This window comes from Quercus robur, chromosome 6 (assembly GCF_932294415.1).
Source record: "Quercus robur chromosome 6, dhQueRobu3.1, whole genome shotgun sequence".
NCBI classification, from domain to species: Eukaryota; Viridiplantae; Streptophyta; class Magnoliopsida; order Fagales; family Fagaceae; genus Quercus; species Quercus robur.
In genome coordinates this window covers 52,778,821-52,800,007 of record NC_065539.1, presented here as the reverse complement: position 1 = coordinate 52,800,007, position 21,187 = coordinate 52,778,821, and the positions used below count along the sequence as shown (strand labels likewise).

Genomic DNA, 21,187 nt, shown 5'->3' with positions numbered 1-21,187 from the left:
CTTGTTTTCCCATGTCTTTGAGTTATGAACTATTGGAGCTAAATTTTAAAAGTTTGGTAAGGTTAGACCCTCCATTTATACCGGACCTGCAAAAGCTAGAAGTTGATTACATTTCCCAGCTGGAAATTGATTATATATTTATATCTCCTAATTGTCACAACATCCATTATCTCTGCATTCATTGTCAGCTACATCTGTGCCTCTAATGCTACTTATCACTTCTAAGTCATATCAACGTTTTAAATTTTTTTTGGTAAATAAGTCCTCTCATTTCAGCAATATAAATCAGGTCCCCACTCTGTTGTCTTTCAATTAGAGCTTTAATTCAACGGGTCAGAAGCCAGGAAATTCATCTCCAGCACAAAATCAGTGTTCAAACTTCAGCTTAATACCAACATGAAATCCATGATAGTCTGATAGGCCTGTGAAGTTTACGATTGAAGTTAGTTAAATTGTTATACAAACATGATAAAAAATAAAATCAATCTAGATTTAAACAAAACAAAAAATCCAATATGCGGAGAAGCTGTTCCAGCTTTGAGCTCTTTAAAGGCAGAAATTTTTGTATTTCGAACATTATCATCTACATCACTATGGTGTTTGTTGGCATCTACTTTGTTTTCTGTGAACTGTTTAAAGAAGATATGTTTGTATTCCTATACCAGCCATGTATAATATAAGCATAATAAGAGTTTGACAATCACGTCCCACATCATGAAAGCAGGAAAAGAGCTCAAATCAGTCTTACTATAAAAAAGAGCACATTTTAGGAGTAAGCTCATACCTTTCTCGGCCTTTTGGCTAAGATCAAGTGTAGTATCTGTTCTTATCAGTTTAATATCTGATATGTGAGCCATTGGCTCACACGATATTAAATTTATATGTTGAAGGGGAGAGTCCAACACAGTAGCTTGCTACTGGGGCTCTCAAGCGTCGCCCATGCGTTGCACTACTGCACAGGTTCTGGCGCACCCCACCCAATTCTAGACCAAGTTTTGTAAGTCCATACAGTCTCCAAAACAATAACTTTTTTAGTAAATTCTTTTACATATTATTTACTGAATTAATTAATAATGGCGACCATTCATATGCAGAAGTAGAACAAGCTATGGTCTAGGATCTAAGTATTGGGGCAAAGGCATTTACATTGGCAGTGAAAAATGAAAAATGGTAATTTCTAGTGTGTTTGAAGAGATATATGGAGAGATTGGAAGGCATTGTTAATGTGGACATTGGCTAATGCGGACATTGGGACAAAAATTGGTACGGTGGACCCACTATTGGGTGAGATTGAGAGAAAAAATTGGTACGGTGGACCCACTATTAGGTGAGATTGAGAGAGGGTGGACCCACTATTAGGTGAGATTGAGAGAAAACTATAACGGTTGCTTGCTATAAGGTCAGCCCTCACCAAATAAAAAAAGAAGCTACTCTTTTGGAGTAGGTATTTGGAATTAACTACTAGAGTCAAGATACCAAATATGTACCACAATCATGCCTCAGTAGTCATACTAGTCATGTTTGTTTATAATGAAAATTTAATTTTGGAATTTTGAAGGTTAGATAGGATAATGAAATTCAAACAAGAGCCAGGAAGAACGTCAGATAGGAGTGTCCACCACAGTAGCTTGCTTCTGGGGCTCTCAAGTGTCGCCCATGCGTTGCACTACTGCATAGGTCTGGCGCACCCCACCCAATTCTAGACCAAGTTTTGTAAGTCCATACAGTCTCTAAAACAATAACTTTTTTAGTAAATTCTTTTTGTTAGGTTTTGAGTTTGTAATGTTGGCAAACCATGATAAAACATGACAAAAATTAAGTCTCATTAGTTTAGAATTATCTACATTGAAGCCCAAGACAAAAAACTCAAGTTCAGAAAAAAAACAAATAAGTTACCCGCTGGTTGGTTCGATTGCTGTTAGGGATTTTCGATTGATTGAAAATCGCATATCAGCAAAATCTGCAAAACGTAAAAAGGTCATAACTTATTCGTTTGAAGCCTAAATCGCGAGCCATTTTTTCCAGTATTTAAAGGACATTATAAGCTAACTCTAGGTAGGGTTTTGAGAGTTTTTTAGAGAGATTAGAGTGCATCTTGTGCCTCTTTTGTAGATCTAGGGTTTTGTACCCAAAAGCTTTCTTATGTCTTCTACCGATGCTATTCCTTGTTGAATCTCAAGATCTGGTATTGTAGAAGTTGCTGCCTTCTCTTGTCATCAAAGGTGTTGATGATCTAAACTTTCAAGGGTGGTCTTGGAGTCACAAACAGGAGAGTTTGTGTTGCTAAACCTTTGAATGGGATCTCAAAGTCACAAACGGGGGTGTTTGTGTTTTGCAAAGGCCAAAGAAAGAAGGAGTCCGTGGATTCGGAGCTTGCACGTGGTCGTGTCAGTAAGTTCTACTGGTTGGTAGTAATAAGAAGTCAAGCGTGGGGGCTTGTAAGTCTTATTGTATGAACTTCAGTTCTTTCTAGTGGATTTGCTTTTTACCTTGAGTATAGCTAGGTTAAATCCTCCCTAAGTATTTTACCGGTTTAGTTTTCCTAGGTGACCATATCATTGTCTTATTTATTTTCCGCTGCTATGCATGATATGATTGTTTGATTGTGATAACCTAGACTTGGAATTTGGACTAAGTAACAACTTGGCTAATTAATTAGGTTAATCCAATTGTGTTTTAAGGGGTCTAAAAACTGACAAGTGGTATCAGAGCGGGTTGCTTTTTTGTTTTAGATCTTTTGATATAAGAGCTGATCCTTGGCCCCTGTTGTCATGGATAATTTGAAGTGTCTTTCTGATTATGTTTCTGCTCATGCTTCTGCTGATTTTATTGATGTCTGTAAAACTCTTCGTAAGGAATTATTGAAATCTATGAAAATTGCTAAGAAATTCAAGGAAGAGTTAAAATTGGCTAATCTTGAAAAAGAGGAATTGGTTGTTAGATTAGATGAATCTAATAAAAAGAATGAATTTTTGAGAAATCAAATTTCCTCTCAAGATGAGAAGATGAAAAGCTTGGAACAAGAGTTAGTTAAATCTAAAACTAAAATTGAAAATTTGACTTGTACCAAGTCTGCTGTTGATAACGGAAGTATTTCTGTTTCTCTTAAGCCTAAAACTGAGAAAGTTTATATCCCTCCTTTCAAGAGGAATAATAAAGAAAAAGCTTATTTTGCTAGGTTAGACAAAGGTAAAAGTTCTGATGTTGACGCTGATGTTTCTAAACCTATGTCTAAACCTACTATTAGAGAGCATAATAAATCTGTTTTTGTGCCTACTTGTCACCTTTGTGGTGTTGTTGGTCATATTAGACCAAATTGTTCTTTGTTGAGGCAAAAACCAAAATCTGAGACTAGACTTGTTGTTAGGAATACTGATGTTCCTAAATTTGTTCATATTTGTCACTTTTGTGGTGTCTCCGGTCACATTCGTCCTAATTGTCATAAACTGAAATTTAAGCATTTTGTGTTTCAATCTAGGATATGTGATGATATTTCTCCTGCCATAAGTTCATATAAATTGTTTCATATTATTTTGAAAAATTTAAGCCTGTTGGTTTGTGAAAGGAATTTGCAGGATTTCAATCTGTCTCAGAAAATTGGTGTAATCCCTCAAATGCACTCTGTTTCACATGGATTTTCACCTACAAAGCCGAAGACTTGTGCTAGATGGGTGAGAAAAGATTCTCTAAAGTGAGTGTTGCTGACTTGTCCCTGATTTAATTCTTTCAATTGTTTATGGACATGTCTTGTTTTTGTTTTTTTGGTTGTTTTGTTTCTTTTAGAATATTTTTTTAATTTAATAAAAAAAAATCCAAAAACATTGAAAAAATTTCAAAAAGACAAAAATATTTTATTTTGTGTCTTGTTTTATTTGTTTTGAGGATTACATGAATTATGATATCTCTCTTGATTTAGAACATGCTTGACATTGTGGAGAAACTTGAAAGCTATTTTTGATATTATGTGAGTATGTACTAGTTTGTACATATACTCAAGGGTTAATTAAGAAATTGATATTTCTTGTTTGTGTACCGTCTATAGCTTAGTTAAGCACTGTCATGCATTGCATTTGCATTGATCATTTAGCATAATGTGGGTTTTTTGTTTTTGGTCATAAATTTTTTTAAAACCAAAATTTTTTTTGTGTTTTGTATTTCACATCTTGGATTTATAATCAAGGATTGGCCATATTATCTTTACATAACAAGTTTATGTATCTTGTTTAGCTTTGATGAGCTTACTTATTGCACTTTACTAGTTGAAACTTTGTAGTGCATGTTGTGTGGGAGATATTTATAGTTTTTGATCACTTTGTCTTGATCTTGAAGTCACATGTCTTTGACTGTCGGACTTGAACCTTTTGAGAAATGCATAAATAACCATCTCACCATTGTTCACTAGCCAATCATGAACACCTTAGTGCATATCATAAGATTTTGTACTCGAGAAAGTGTAGCACATGCACAAAAAAAAAACATAAGGTGAAGCCTCGGTTTAAATTGCTTAATACTTAAAATTGGTGTGTACTATTAGGCTTGATGTCAAACTCACATGACTTAAAATTGGTATATATATTATGAGGCATAAATACAAGAAACTTACATGATTGCAAGCTTATGATCTAGGAGATATGGTAGTTATATGATGTAACTCTTTAGGTGATAGTCTCTTTTAAATTCTATGTGATGAATTTTGTAGACTTTGTGATTGATTGCTATTCACATATCACCTCACATGTATCTCAAGTTTTTGCTAGTTGCACACACTACACAAGTTACTCTTTGTTAAACTTGGTACATTATATTGTGTGTGATCTTGTTGTGGCCATCCAAGATTAAAAATTCCTTGATTTTAATGCAAAATGTGTTTAATGTTTGCGCTTTGAGGACAAATTGATTGAAAAACTTGTTTTTGGAAGATCTGGGTTGAGTTCAAGAGTTTTTTTTGAAAAACTTTTAATCTCATACTCATGCATTTCATTCATGAAATATTGTGCTTTGAGGAGTTTCTGCATTAAATTGCTCTGTTTTTTCAAAAAATTTATTTTTCCATGCATCATTTATGTTTAGGATTCACATGCATTGCATTGTTTTCTGTATCCATCTTGCAGTTTTGCAGTCATATCTCTCATTGTTTTCACATACACTTTGCTAAATTGGGTACTCAACTTGATTTAAAAATTGATTGATTAATTTTTGAATTATATACTTTCTAGTATATGCTATTTTTATGTGTAAATTGTAGAAAATTATTTTCTTAAGAGATATGATGGATAATCAATGTGCAAATATTTTCTCTACTTATGTAACTGTTTATGGGTCACATAGTGTCATATTTGCATTTTATTGAAAGAGAGAATATTTTTCTTCATGTGTATCCTCAAATTTTTTTTAAAACTTGATTTGTGTCTTTTTATTTATCCCCACCCCCTTTATTTTTCCCCAAAACTGTTTTTCCCAAAACTTGTTTTGTTTTTCCTATTTTTATAGGGGGAGAAATTTTTTTTTAACCTTTGTGGTTCTTAGGGGGAGTTATTGCTCTTCATAGGGGGAGTTGTCTCTATTTTCTCTTACTCTGTTGCGTATATTTTCTGTCTATCTTCTGATTAGGTAGTCTTTGTCAATACGTGACAAAAAGGGGGAGACATAAATGACTGTTTGTTTTGTTTAGGAGGAGAATATAAAAAACTTTTTGATGTATCTAACTTAGGGGGAGAGTTAGTTTACTTTTGTTTTTTTTATATTCTGTTTCATATTATTTTTTATGTCTTTCTTTCCACACATACAGTGATGTGTTTGTTGAGTGTTTCAGGAAAGACAGGTACATTTTGATCAAGACCTTCTACCTCTTCTTGCAACTTCTAGGTTAGGAGTCTTAGATTGGGATTTGTGATATATTTGGGCATTTTATTGTATATGGGCATTATGTTGTATGTGTGTTTTGTCACGGATTGCCAAAGGGGGAGTGTTAGGTTTTGAGTTTGTAATGTTGGCAAACCATGACAAAACATGAAAAAACTAAGTCTCATTAGTTTAGAATGGTCTACATTGAAGCCCAAGACAAAAAACTCAAGTTCAGAAAAAAAAAAAAAAAAAAAAAAAAAAAAAAAAAAAAAAAAAAAAAGCCCCCCCTGGTTGGTTCGATTGCTGCTAGGGATTTTCGATTGATCGAAAATCGCATATCGGCAAAATCTGCAAAATGTAAAAAGGCCATAACTTATTCGTTTGAAGCCGAAATCGTGAGCTGTTTTTTCCAGTATTTAAAGGACATTATAAGCTAACCCTAGGTAGGGTTTTGAGAGTTTTTTAGAGAGATTAGAGTGCATCTTGTGCCTCTTTTGTAGATCTAGGGTTTTGTACCCAAAAACTTTCTTATGTCTTCTACCGGTGCTATTCCTTGTTGAATCTCAAGATCTGGTATTGTAGAAGTTGCTGCCTTCTCTTGTCATCAAAGGTGTTGATGATCTAAACCTTCAAGGGTGGTCTTGGAGTCACAAACAGGAGAGTTTGTGTTGCTAAACCTTTGAGTGGGATCTCAAAGTCACAAACGGGGGTGTTTGTGTTTTGCAAAGGCCAAAGAAAGATGGAGTCCGTGGATTCGGAGCTTGCATGTGGTCGTGTCAATAAGTTCTACTGGTTGGTAGTAATAAGAAGTCAAGCGTGGGGGCTTGTAAGTCTTATTGTATGAACTTCGATTCTTTCTAATGGATTTGCTTTTTACCTTGAGGATAGGTAGGTTAAATCCTCCACAGGTTTTTTACTGGTTTGGTTTTCCTAGGTGATCATATCATTGTCTTATTTATTTTCCGCTGCTATGCATGATATGATTGTTTGATTGTGATAACCTAGACTTGGAATTTGGACTAAGTAACAACTTGGCTAATTAACTAGGTTAATCCAATTGTGTTTTAAGGGGTCTAAAAACTGACACTTTTACATATTATTTACTGAATTAATTAATAATGGCGACCATTCATATGCAGAAGTAGAACAAGCTATGGTCTAGGTGGGGCAAAGGCATTTACATTAGCAGTGAAAAATGAAAAATGGTAATTTCTAGTGTGTTTGAAGAGATATATGGAGAGATTGGAAGGCATTGTTAATGTGGACATTGGCTAATGCGGACATTGGGACAAAAATTGGTACGGTGGACCCACTATTAAGTGAGATTGAGAGAAAAAATTGGTACGGTGGACCCACTATTGGGTGAGATTGAGAGAAAACTATAACGGTTGCTTGCTATAAGGTCAGCCCTCACCAAATAAAAAAAGAAGCTACTCTTTTGGAGTAGGTATTTGGAATTAACTACTAGAGTCAAGATACCAAATATGTACCACAATCATGCCTCAGTAGTCATACTAGTCATGTTTGTTTATAATGAAAATTTAATTTTGGAATTTTGAAGGTTAGATAGGATAATGAAATTCAAACAAGAGCCAGGAAGAACGTCAGATAGGAGTGTCCACTACAGTAGCTTGCTACTGGGGCTCTCAAGCGTCGCCCATGCGTTGCACTACTGCACAGGTCTGGCGCACCCCACCCAATTCTAGACCAAGTTTTGTAAGTCCATACAGTCTCCAAAACAATAACTTTTTTAGTAAATTCTTTTACATATTATTTACTGAATTAATTAATAATGGCGACCATTCATATGCAGAAGTAGAACAAGCTATGGTCTAGGATCTAAGTGTTGGGGCAAAGGCATTTACATTGGCAGTGAAAAATGAAAAATGATAATTTCTAGTGTGTTTGAAGAGATATATGGAGAGATTGGAAGGCATTGTTAATGTGGACATTGGTTAATGCGGACATTGGGACAAAAATTGGTACGGTGGACCCACTATTGGGTGAGATTGAGAGAAAACTATAACGGTTGCTTGCTATAAGGTCAGCCCTCACCAAATAAAAAAAGAAGCTACTCTTTTGGAGTGGGTATTTGGAATTAACTACTAGAGTCAAGATACCAAGTATGTACCACAATCATGCCTCAGTAGTCATACTAGTCATGTTTGTTTATAATGAAAATTTAATTTAGGAATTTTGAAGGTTAGATAGGATAATGAAATTCAAACAAGAGCCAGGAAGAATGTCAGATAGGATGGCTTTAAATTAGTCATCCACAAGTTTATTTATCTGTCCTGAAAACTTGATTTTCCTGTTGGTGCTGCTGATTGAAGCTCTGTCATTGATGCGACATGCTTTATTTTTTGCTTCAAAGAGTGGAGTGAAGGTAAAGCTGATTTTGTCCCTGGCTAATATCTTTTGTGTGTTCATGCTGATTGATCAGTGCTCAAATAATTGCAATTTAATTTATTGTGGGAATTTAGTTGACCACTTGATGAGTGTAGCACTAGCATCCCCACTAAAAATATAGGTGGATATATTACCACATTGAAAATTTAAAGATGCCAAATGATCCAATATTTTCCATGCAGAGTGTATTTGTGTCCTTTAGAGTCTTGTGAAAGTAAAGTCCTACAAAATAAACACCTGGAATTAGTAGGACATCTATGTTATGTTTGGATTGTACTAATTTTGATCCTTCTAATTTAAAAACTGACTTTTTAAGCGTAATAAACAGCTTGGAAGATGACTCATTAGACGAACTCCAACCAATTGTACAGATATTCCTACTTTGTCATTAAAGGGCAAAGCTTGGGTCTAGTACACTGGACCCAACACAATATGAACACATGGTAAATTTTAATCATGTATCTGCATTATATTGGATTTAGTGCACTATCTGTGTCCGCCAATTATTGTACTAGCCATGTGAAGTGTCATTGTAATGAGTAGAATTATTGTACTAGTTTGTGCGCACAAGAAGATCTTCAGAGCCTTTGCTAGAATTATAAAAGGGTACGAGTATGAAGTGAACAAGCAGAACATATGTAGTCTGCTTCCTTTGTTTTGTTAAACATGTTTGAATCAATAAATTTTGTGTGTTTTGGTTCCCTAGTTTTTGTTGCTCCTTTTAACTTGTAGTTCTATTGCTTGATCCTTATAAGTTATAAACTATTCTTTTCTATATGTTTATTCTCTCTTTTTCCCCCCTAAAAATTTAGAAATCACTTTAGTGTTTGGTGTTAGCTACAGGCCCAAGATATTAGAGAGATTAATAAGATGGAAATCAAACTACGCCCCTACCAATTATCTGATGTGGATGACTTCATGGAATGGGCATGCGATGATCAAGTCATACGCACGAGCAGACTAAGGTACTACACTTCAAGAGAAGATGCACTTGATTATCTTAGGGAAGTTGCCATTCCTCACCCATGGTATCGGGCCATATGCTTGGAGGACCGTCCAATTGGATTCATATGTGTCAAACCAGGGTCTGACTGTGAGATATGTAGAGGGCAAATCAGCTATGCTCTTGGATCAAAGTATTGGAACAAAGGTATAACCACAGAGGCAGTGAAATTGGTTATTTCTAGTGTGTTTGAAGAGTTTCCAAATATGGAGAGATTGGAAGGCGTTGCTGATGTGGAAATTAAGGCCTCACAAAGGGTTTTGGAAAAGGCTGGGTTTCAAAAGGAAGGTGTACTTAGGAAATATGTCATTGTCCATGGGAAGACTATTGATGTTATTATGTATAGCTTTTTAAAAACTGATCAAACTAATTGAAGAATTGCATGAAAATCCTTCACAACGCTTGGAGCAAAACTCGTGGCCTTAGGCCATGATTGAAGCCACTATTTAGGCAAATTCCTTTGTTTAGGTCCTAAAATTTGTGTTTTTGCCTTTTTTAACACTTTATGTTTTAAAATTTCCATTGTAACTTTTAAATTAAAGTCAGAATAATGTCTTGTCTATTATGGGACATCTCCTAGAAATATTAGTATTTAGTTTTGCAATTATCTCATTTTGCCACCTAATTTTGTGTTTAATGCAAATTAGGATTTTTGGTGTGTTTTCCTAGCTATCCCAAGGTTTATTTTACTATTTAAACACATTGTAGTCTACAAGGCAATTCAAACTTTTGTCTCTTTATTTCCTGGTAGACTTCAGACTAATCTCCTTTTGTGTATTCAAAGAACCCTCACAGATTCAAGTGTTCTGCTTCTTCTTGTGGCTTTCGTCCAAATTAATAGGTAACCTCATGCTGCTAAGTCGATTACTTTACCATGTCAAGAAGTTTTGGTGACAACCAATGCGAAAAATGAGTAAATTAAATGACAATACATGCTAATGTCTTTGGTGCAAGTTATGAGACCATATACACTAATTGTGGTTATTTTTATGGGATTATACACACCTAAGAAAATAGTCTAAACCCCCCACATTAACGAAAAAAATGCTTCCCATTGTGTGCACAAGTGTCGATCTCTCCATGTGATTTGAAGAAAAATTAACGTATTTGCTATTATAGAAAAATGTTGTGGTTGAAAGTTGAAACAAAAACAAAATAGGATTCTTCACACAAAACACACAAGATTCAGAGCAAGAAAAAATAAGAGCGGAATAGATTGTTTTGGCAACAAAGAGTATTTTCACAATGAAACTTATGTGTGATAATTTATGCATTTTAGACTGCTTTGGGCTATTTGAAAACCCACACATTCTTAACATTTAATTTGTTTAGTTTAGAATTTAACCTTATCACTTGAAATTAGTAGGACATCTATGTTATATTTGGAATGTACTAATTCTGATCCATAAAACTTAAAATTTGACTTTTGTATTGTTGTTGAGGAATATCATAATAAACAACTTCGAAGATGACTCAATAAATGAATTCTAACTAATGGTAGAGAGATTCCTACTTTGTCACTGAAGGGCAAAGCTTGAGTCCAGTGCACTGAATCTAAAACAATACGGACTCATGCCAAATTTTAGACACAGTATTTGTATCGTATGGGTCTAATGATCTAGTGCACTAGATGCAAGTTGTGTCTATCACTAAAAAGAGTTGTGTGAAGTGTCGCCCAATTATAGTACAAGTCATGTGATGTGTGGTTGTAATGGGTAACATTATTGTACTAGTTTGTGCGTACAAGAAGATCTTCAAAGCCTTTGAGTATCATAAAAGAATATGAGTTTGAAGTGAAAGAGCAAAACATAGGCTCTCTTTTTCCTTAATTATGTTAAACATGTTTGAAGCTATAATTTTTGTGTTTTTGTTCCCAAATTCATGTCACTCCTCTTAACTTGTAGTTCTAATTCTTGGTCTTCAAAAGTTATAACCTATTCTTTTCTACCTAAATATTTAGCAATCATTTTAGTGTTTCGGTGTTAGCTACAAGAACAATGCATAAAGATTAATATAATCAGATGGAAATCAAACTACGCCCCTATCAATTTTCTGATGTGGATGGATTCGTGGAATTGGCATTCAACAATCAAGTCATTTGCATGAGCAGACTAAGGTACTACACTTCAAGAGAAGATGCACTTGATTATCTTAAGGAAGTTGCAAATCCTCACTCATGGTACAGAGCCATATGGGTAGAGGTGGTATTATGGTCACTACTAATATGGGTAGAGGAGGTATTGTTTACTTTTATTTTTATTTTATAATTTTGTAGTAAAGGCCCTAGAGGGAGGGATAAATTAAACCTTGAATGTTTCTATTAAAAATAACAGAAAGTATTAGTTGAATTACAAAACTTTTATAATTTTGTTTATACTACCTCCATTGGTTGGATATCTACAACATTTATACATACAATAATTCATGGGCATCTATATCATTTTACAGAGTATGATATGGTTGGCACCTTGCTATTAATTATTCCATTTTTAGCAAATTATTCTTCCTTTGTCTTTAAGAACCAAATTTGATATGGCTGGAAGAATTTTTACCTCTTTTTCTCCATCATGCTAAACTAGTGGCCATGTCTTCAATTGATTTGTTGGTAAAGCTTGAAAAATCAATTGGTTAATAATTCCCCATTCTTAATCTTCAATGGCTATTGATTTCAATAATCCTTTGTGAAGATTGATATATTTGTGTCTTCAAAGCAAGAGGGATTTTGCTTTCTCAAATAATACGATTCTGTTGTTTTTTTCAAAATTTAGATTTAAAATTTCAATTTCTAGAAGATAAAAAATATTGACAAATTATTATTATTTATTTATTATTATTTTTTTTTTTATGGTACTCAAATACCAATCAACTACATGTCTAACTAAAAATCAGAGTAAAAAAAGTTGAAGATTTGACATGACCACAGGAAAAACTCTTGATGTGTCGTATCTCGTATGACTTATTTTTAATGGCAAATGAAATAGAAGTTTTATCTCTTTGTCATCTTTAGACAAAAAAGAATATTACAAACTCATCAACCAAATGGAGGAATGAGATTGGCACATGTGAAACTTGGTGGACCATTGTAACAGCAAGGTGCTAGCCAAATCATACAATGTGAAAAAATACAGATGCCCATGAATAATTGGGACACCTATATAGATATTCTTTCGTTCCATTTCTCCTCCTATAAAAGGAGTGTAATTCTTTTGTAAGAAACCAATGAATGCAAGAAGCAGTCTTCTTCCATATTTCCATGTCTTTATCTTTGTGTTTGTGTTACTGATATCAAAGCCTACTACCCATTTAAATAATAAAAACCTAAATCTACTATTTTTGAGTAAGTAAATAAGTGAGATGCAGTCTATCTACTATCTCTGAGAGTTTGTAAGGTAGTTTGTATTACATTTTATGTAATGGTTCTTCGCCTGCAAATAATAGCATACGCTAAGACACCTTCCTGGTTAAGTGCATAAGAGAGATACATTGAATATGTGCTTCCACTCTTGCTGGTTTCAAATGCTGAGTCCCACATTGTGTAAGAGGGAGGAGGAATAAACAAAGCCGAGGTATAAAAGAGAAAATCAGAAGATGGGCAAAGCATACCTTTCTCGGCCTTTTGGCTAAGATCAAGTGTAGTATCTGTTCTTATCAGTTTAATATCTGATATGTGGGTCATCGGCCCACACGATATTAAATTTATTTCTTGAGGGGAAGAGCCCACCACAGTAGCTTGCTGCTGGGGCTCTTAAGCGTCGCCCATGCGTTGCACTATTGCTCGGGCCTGGCGCACCCCATCCAATTCTAGTCTAAAAGTTCGAATTTCATTGGAGAATCACAAGTTTGTTTTCCTTTGTGCGGGTTTCATGTCCATTAAGTTCTAGTTTGTTTGGTGTAATTATAATTTATTTCTGATAGTCAATATAAAATGCAACATTTTTCACGCTCTAGATTTTTGTTTACTACTTCGAAGGGTATGCTCACAATTCTAGAACGTCAAAGTATTGGTGTTGATCTATGAGCCACAACAAACTATACATATCTAGATAAAAGACTTATCTAAGACATGATGAACAATAAACTATATTAGATATAAGACTTATCTAAAACTTGATGTTCATCAAAAGTTTGTGGCTTAAGTTAATTTAAAAGAGAGTTAAGAACTTATAACTCAACTGACTTTTTTTTTGGTTTTTATTGGATACGTCAAGGGTTTCTTACATTGAAAGAAAAACAATTACTTAACTCAGCTGACTTTTTTTTAATGTTTTTATTGGAAGCATCTAGGATTCAGTTATTCCTAAATAGAAGAAAAAAGTTACTTAACAAATGCTTGGTGGTCCTTGTGGTCACAATTAGGTAGGGTAGTCACGGTTTTCGCCACTCCTCATTTTCTTTTTATAAGCTAGAAAACAAAGTAATACATAAGTTCTTTTATATGGTGATGTTTATGACTGCTTTTTCAAATCAAATAGCCTAGATTCCCATAATTTATTTTTCTGATAGAGCTTTTATAATTGTATAATTAATATTAAATAGAACTTGTTAGGACATATGTGTTTCACATGTTAAGAACATATGTCATGATTTTATGTAATTGGCTTATCCTTTGACAAAACGCACTTCACTTGTATTTAGGTAGATTTAGGATGTCTTTAAATACTTTAAGAAACCTTGTTTCAAGATTAAGTATTGAAACCTTCAAGTCTGTTTAAGAAAACAAGTTCAGAGTGCAAAATTATTAAAGCTTGACAGCTGGCTCGACAGCTACATCTATCGAGCTTAAGGAAGCTGTTCTACATTCGGTGTGCTCGACACCTGCTTGACACCTTCTATTTGTCGAGATTTAAGATTTTCAGAATTCCAATATGATTTTCTTGGGATCCGCAAATTTGTCTTTGAGCTTTCTTTTCTCTTAACCCTAGACATATAAAAGGATCAGTTTAAGGGCCGTCAAAATGTTCACAAGTTGCACAAACTTTGAGCAAACTCTGTTCAAGCAAATTGTGACCAGAAATGAAGTTCTTGCCCTAGTTCATCTCTTTCTCTTGAAGAAGTTGCTGTGTATGTGCACCGTAGGGTTTTGTGACCAAGCATCTTCTTGATCTTCATCATGTGGATGAACTGAAGAACTTTGCAACCAACAGCCTTCTTAGTTGGTGATTGAAGTCGCGTACTGGGATCCACGCAATTGGTTAGTCACGTACTTGGGAGTCGTGCATCGGAAGGGGAACTGTCACTATAGAACAAGTCCAATTGAGTATTGGGGTAAGGGTTCAACTATAGGTTGGTAAGGTACTTGGATTCCTTTACTTATAATCGCTTGTTGTGATAATAGTGAAGTTTCGGGAGTGGTGACCTAAAAATCACCCGATAGGGTTTTTGCCGTTAGGTTTTCCCCATTCGTAAACAAATCACCGTGTTATTTATTTTTCGCTGCATATTTAGTTTATTGGTGATTTGTTTGTGCCACCATGCGTTTGTATAATAAATTGATTAATTAATAATTTGGCTAATTAATTAATTAATTTCTATCACAATGGGTCATTCAGTTTGTGGCCTATCAGAACTTCCACATCAAGTAGGGACCTTGAATTTCCAATCTTGATGTTCTTCTTCTCTTCAAGACAATGTTGTTTTAACGTTTTCCCCTTGGATGCACTATCATTTAGAATCACAAGTTGGTTGTGTGAGATTTATTTTTTGGTTTTCCTTGCAATGATAGATAGATATTTAGTGAAATATGATTCTTTTTTTTTTCTTATTTACGTGTATCACAGATGAGCAGTGGATTGGGATCCATAATAAGAGGTACACTATTATGTCTGGTATTCCATTAGTTCTAATAAAAAAGATATTGAATAAGGTTATAGTCTAAGACTACAACTAATTTTGTAACTAAATTTTGTCATTTTAAAAATAACTTCACAACTCCCATTAAAAAAAAAAATTCATAACATGAGAACCTCTCCTATAAAAAAAAAAAAAAAAAAAATTTAATTCTATTTATTAGTTGGAGGGAAAATTTCAACCAATTAAGCTACAAGTAAAATTCTAGCTTCATAGGCTCTTGTATTTTTTTTTTTTTTTTTTGGTTAATGATAATAATTTGCATTAATTATAATTTGAGATTACTACATTTACTAAGCACAAAAACCCGTGAATAGTGTTCGTAAACAGTGTTTTGTCTTTAAAAAAAATATTTTACTACAATGTTTTTAACAATAAGTTTTTAGTTTTCAACAAATAAGTGGTATCCAGACAAATCTTAAGAGTATGATGAAAAAATTATTTAACCCAAAAACGCAAAATGCTTGTCACGTCCCTAATTTTTTAAATTTTTTTTGTGATTCAATTTTTATGCTAAAACAAACGCAAATTTTGAGAAATACGAATGATCAAGATAAAGGTATGATTTTAAAAGATTACTATTCATAAGCATAAAAGGACATTTATCATTTATGTGAGAAGCTTTTTCATTGATGAGCTGTGAGTAGCTTTTTTTTTTTATCAGTAATCAGTCACAAAACCAAATTCAGATGCAACCATGGGACCACAATAATTAGGGCCCGTTTGGTAGAGGAATTTGAGTATCCAAATCTTAAATGTGTCTAGAAGAAAATTGCTTTACTTATTTTATTTATTTATTTTTACCAGCTATTTGTAATGATCCGGTTAGACTCTTTCAATTATGCATGCCTATGGAATCTAGAAACATTTTAAGCTTTTGTCTTTTCTCTTCATTTGGATGATTAGTGCTTAGTTTATATAAAACACATTGGTTATTGCCTATTTGTAAGTTATGGATATTAATATTTGTTACAGTTCTCATAAAAAAAATTGTTATCACTAAAAATCTTAACTCCTTTTTTAATTTATTTAATTTTTATATAAAATAGAAATTCTACTCTAACCTAACCTAAATGTATATGTGTGAAATTTTCTTCTAGAGACTTGAAACTCGGCCCTTACCCTCCCCACCCCACAAGAACTTTGTATTTGTGAAATAACCATTTCGCTAAATGTACGTGGTAGTACAATCTTAACTTTTAAGTGTATGTGATTATCTATGAGATCTTGTAGTTATGATGAATCATATTGTTTCTATTTTTAAAAATATTCTTTTTTTATTTTAGTTATATTTTTGATGATTTTGATAGTTGTTATTAGTTTGTATAGCTTAAAATAAATATAAATTATGATTAATAAAATTGATTTAAATGTATAGTAATTAAATTTCATATATTGATCATATCTATAATTTATAATCTATAACATTCATATAGACTTGATGACATTCAACTTTTGGTTAATCTCATAATATTGTATTACCCAGGCTTTGAGATCTCACAAATTTACACATCATTATTCTCATACATAGCATAATATATGTTCTTTAAATAGTAAAATATATATTTGCATATACAAACATAATTTTATTAAATTTCTATTAATAATTATTATATTTATTGAATTTCATAATTTTTTAAAAATTGTATTATATTAATTTTTCTTGTGCATTACATGAGTTACTAACAAGTGATAGCATAATTTCTCAAAAATTGATTTGTTGTATAGTAATTACTAATTAGTACGCACCATTGTGTACATTTCCGTGCATGGGTCCTTGCTTCATAGCTTTATCATGATCTCACAAGTTAAGCTAAAAAAACACAAGATTGTTTGGTGTCATGTGTCCATGTATGCGTCCTTGTTGCATATAGCTTCATGATCTCACAAGTTAAGCTATAAAATACAAGATGCCAAGATTGTTTGCTTCAGAGGCTTATTCTAACCCAAAATATAAACCAAAATGTGCCTTGTAGATTATGATTGCATGAGGCAGTGACTCTACCACAATTACCTTGAAAATTAAGAAAAACTAGTCGCTAACCCGTGCAATGCACGGGATAGTTGAATGAAAGTTATACATATTCACTTTTATTGGTACAATCATTTGAAACCAATCAAATTAGATAATTCTAATTCTAAATAATCGTTGAAAATATGTATAAATAGATTAGTCAAATAAACAACATTCATCTAAAAGCCACAATGATATGGTTCAAGTATGTTCCAATAAAAAACCATTTCAAATAATTACAACATATCAATTTTTGGAAAGAAACCTCATCCCCAAGAAATAATGAGCTATCCACGTCAAACATTGTATTACTTTCTATTTTTTAAATTATCACAATAAAAAATGATATGACCGAAAATAAAGATGGATAAATACTAACAAAATTATACAAATCACAACACTGAGCTATTATACATTTATAGGATTTGAATACCACATGATTTAAAAAGAGGTTGAGCTTAAGAGTAAAATAGTGATCCTAGACCAATTAAATATTTTATTAAGCCACTCTACCTCTTTGTCCTCAAATTAGAAACAAAGTCCATTAAACACACTCAATTATATTCACTAATTCCAAAGAATTTACAAATATTATTTTCTATACTACAAGCAACATGCAATGCCTTATCTACTTTTGACTTCCATCAAGTGTAACAATTTATATTTTGATAATTACTAAAAAAATGCTAGAGAATCAAATTTTACAAAAATATTTCTTCTTGATAAATTTATTTATATTTATTCCTTTAAAAAAAAAATATGTACTATGCAAAAAACTAATCAATTTATACAATGTAAACTTTTGGGCTCTCTTAATTGTTAGACAATATGCCTTGCATTCAACTTGTGTAAAGATTCTAATCCCAAACAAGATGTGTTTGTTTAACGCATAAATTATAAACAACTTTTAGCCTATGAACACGACATCACCTATTCTCATTCCAGGCAATATGTATGTCCATAGTCTTGGCATAAATTACAAAAAACTTTTAGCCTATGAACACAACATCATCTAATAATGTTAGTTGGTATGAGAGAAGACTTTTGCTTCAAGAATACAATCGACAAAAAAATATTTCCCACAAAAATCATAAGTCTAGAAATAATCAATTATATGTTGAAGAAAATGCAATCGCTCATTTTTCTTATTCTATTGCAACTCTTGCATCCAAGAAATAGACGTTGGACCAAATGATCTAGATGAATGTCATATTCCCATTTTCCTTGTCTCTTTGTTTTTCTCTTGTCAACTATCATTTGGCCAATCCTTGCAATTTGAGTTACTTCTCTAGTCACCTCTTTCTATTTTATCGTAGTTTAAATTAAAGATTACATAATATTTACAAAGGGAACAAAATTAAAGATTATATAATATTTACAAAGGGGAAAATATCATATAATGAGCCCATGAGCTTTAGGCTTTAGCTTAAATGATACTTCCTCTTCATGTGAAAGCAAGGTGATGTGCAATTTACCAATTAAAAAAAATGCAAATGGAAATTAAATAAAGACCTTGAAAAATATTGATTCTTTGTTTGAAGAGAAAATTTTTTATTTATGTTAAATAGAGCTTAATACAGCAATGGCAGTTGGGGTTGTAAGAATGGTGGATTGTGACCAATCCAAAAATTCCTATCAACCAAATGAACTAAAAATATAGGTAGAGAATGTGATGTTGTGCTTGCAGCTCCATGAACAAAAACTTTAACTGTCTAAACTTCTCAGCTCTCTCTTTAAATGTGCCATTGAAGCTTGTCATCCCCTCAAGTATCACTTGAAATCATCACATATCTCTAGCCAATCTTATAGCTTCCATGGCTGCCATTAATTACCTCCACCATGGTTGAATCCTTATCATAACACTTATGCTTACTCAGTGTTGATACTGTTGCTCTCCTTGCATCTAGATGATTACTCCAGGGCTTCCTTAAAGAACACTGTTAGGTTCTATGCCTTTAGGAACTAAATGTATTAGAACTTCATTATGTATTATGTTGGCAAACCATGATCAAAACATAGAGTCTAGGTTTAGGCTTGCTCAAAGTGTGTTTATTTGTTAAAGTTGGAATCAAGTGATTGTAGGATTTATTGGTCTAAATCTGCAAGGCTCGATCGATCGAAAATGGGACTCGATCGATCGAACCTCGTGCAGATTAATTTTTTTGTAGAATTTTCCAACTCAGCCCAAGCTCAGTTTGACGTGTAAGGTTTTATGTTTTACTCCAAGTATAAAAGTAAAAACCCTAGCTACGTTTTAGAGGTCTTTGATGTGCCGTGTGTTGAATCTCTTGTGAGATCTAGATGTGTTTACCTTCATACACACTTAGGGTTATCAAGATCAAGATTCATGTCAAGAATTTGGTGATCGCTTCAGTTGCTGCATAAAGAATTTAAAGATGATTTGAAACCTTTGAGTGGATCAAGGAAAGAAGTAGTCCATGGACTCGGAGTTGTCACATGGTCGTGGTAGTAAGTTTTTTACTCGAGATAGCAATAGGATGTTAGTGGTCTAAGTCTTATTGTACAAACTTCAATTCTTTCATAGTGGATCTATTTTTACCTTGAGAATGGCTAGGTTAAATCTTCCTCAGGTTTTTTACTGGTTTGGTTTTCCCGGGTTATCACATCGTGTTTTCTTTATATTTCCGTATTATTTACATGATATGATTTGAATGTGTTAACCTAGATTTGAATAATTTATTTAAGTAATCACTTGGCTAAATAACTAGGTTAAACAACTTGTGTTTTAAGGGGTCTAAAAACGTACAAACACTGCACATTAAAATTTATCTTTACATACTACATTGAATTTATAAGGTTTCCAACTCAAATTGAATTCAATTTTTAAATATATAGTACTATTGATATATTAGAAATTAGACATTACATGATTTCATTCTTGTGAAGTGTGAAACTGCCTGGAAAATATTTATACCATTTAATCATCTGTTTCAATAAAGTTTAGAGAGTTAGAAAAAATAAAATAAAATAAAAGGAAACATTTTTAGAATTTTGTTTTTCCTGAATCAATAACCTATTGCCTTATATCACAAAACAACAAAGGCAAAATCATAATAAATAAAGTAAGAATAGCTACAAACATTGAGAGAAAATACGAGTTTCAATTTTAATATATATTTTTCAAGATTGTAGATTTAATGTTTTAAACAACGCTAATGAGCTAAATCATATAATAATGGGCATAATGCATAGCCTTATCATTGTCAACATTATATTAAAATTAATAAAATATTTAATTAGAATGGATAAGAGGAAGCTTGACTATGTTCCACTTGAAAGCTCTCTAGCTTCAGATTGTACATGCCAGTACAAGAAGAGAAATGAATGAGTTGATAGAAAAACAAAGAATCAAGTAAACCCATCAATTGACTTCAAGGGGGAAAAAAAGGTTGAAGAATTGGAGTTCAATAACATATAATGAGAAAGGATGCTCACAAAACTATTAAAGAATGATCATTTGAAACATAGCTCCTGCAAAATGATATTAACTCAACAAAGCAATTAAAATTTTACTTTTAGTAATATTAGAATTAATGCATTGTTCAAAAGAGTAGCATATATATTTTTTAATAAGCATGGAGGTGTTTACTTGCATTGTTCAAAATTGATGCATTGTTCAAAAGAGTACTAGCATATGATTCGTTTACCTGCAAAGTGGGCAAGAAAAGAATTGTAAACGAATCAGACATCAGTAAGCTAGTCTATCTCCAAGCCATAGTTAAAGAAACATTATGTTTGTATCCCCTAGGTCGATTAGCAGCACCACGTGAATCACTGAGAATTGCATTATAGGTGGTTACCATGTTCCAAAAGGCACTCGATTAATCACAGATGTATGGGAAATCCAAACAGATCCACGCATATGGTTAAACTCATTAGAGTTCAAGCCCGAAAGATTTCTCACCACCCACAAGAATGTTGATGTTAGGGGTCAAAATTTCGAATTGCTCCCATTTGGAAGTGGTAGAAGAGTATGTCTTGGAATATCTTTTGCCCTTCAAATGGTTCACTTAGCATTGGCTGGTTTTCTACACATGTATGATATCTCA

The 21,187-nt window shown here is 32.9% G+C and overlaps 1 protein-coding gene and 2 non-coding genes across 8 annotated transcripts; all 3 read left to right on the top strand.

The window, feature by feature from the left end:
* Positions 1-780: 780 nt before the first annotated feature.
* On the top strand, positions 781-977 carry LOC126690654 (U2 spliceosomal RNA). Its single transcript, XR_007644699.1, has one exon. It is a non-coding gene; the product is annotated as a U2 spliceosomal RNA (small nuclear RNA).
* Positions 978-1,365: 388 nt separating this feature from the next.
* Positions 1,366-9,826, top strand: LOC126689445 (uncharacterized). 6 transcript variants are annotated; one of them, XR_007644519.1, is made up of 4 exons: positions 1,366-7,560; positions 7,658-8,230; positions 8,582-8,696; positions 9,091-9,292. XR_007644519.1 is itself a non-coding variant. In XM_050384638.1 (2 exons), the coding sequence occupies exons 1-2, from the start codon at positions 8,189-8,191 to the stop codon at positions 9,628-9,630; spliced, it is 582 nt and encodes a 193-aa protein (XP_050240595.1). In that variant the 5' UTR covers positions 7,957-8,188; the 3' UTR covers positions 9,631-9,826. The 6 variants fall into 6 exon arrangements, 3 of the variants coding, with proteins under 3 accessions (XP_050240595.1, XP_050240596.1, XP_050240597.1); XR_007644520.1 differs by having other exon boundaries at positions 9,078-9,219; XR_007644518.1 differs by lacking the exon at positions 9,091-9,292 and having other exon boundaries at positions 8,582-8,954.
* A 3,029-nt stretch (positions 9,827-12,855) lies between these two features.
* On the top strand, positions 12,856-13,051 carry LOC126690651 (U2 spliceosomal RNA). The gene has a single exon (XR_007644696.1). It is a non-coding gene; the product is annotated as a U2 spliceosomal RNA (small nuclear RNA).
* Positions 13,052-21,187: the final 8,136 nt, after the last annotated feature.

Coding starts and splice junctions, on each gene's coding strand:
- LOC126689445 (XM_050384638.1), top strand. CDS start 8,189: ATGCGACATGCTTTATTTTTTGCTTCAAAGAGTGGAGTGAAG. Junction 8,231..9,090: donor CTTCAAAGAGTGGAGTGAAG/GTAAAGCTGATT, acceptor GTTTGGTGTTAG/CTACAGGCCCAAGATATTAG.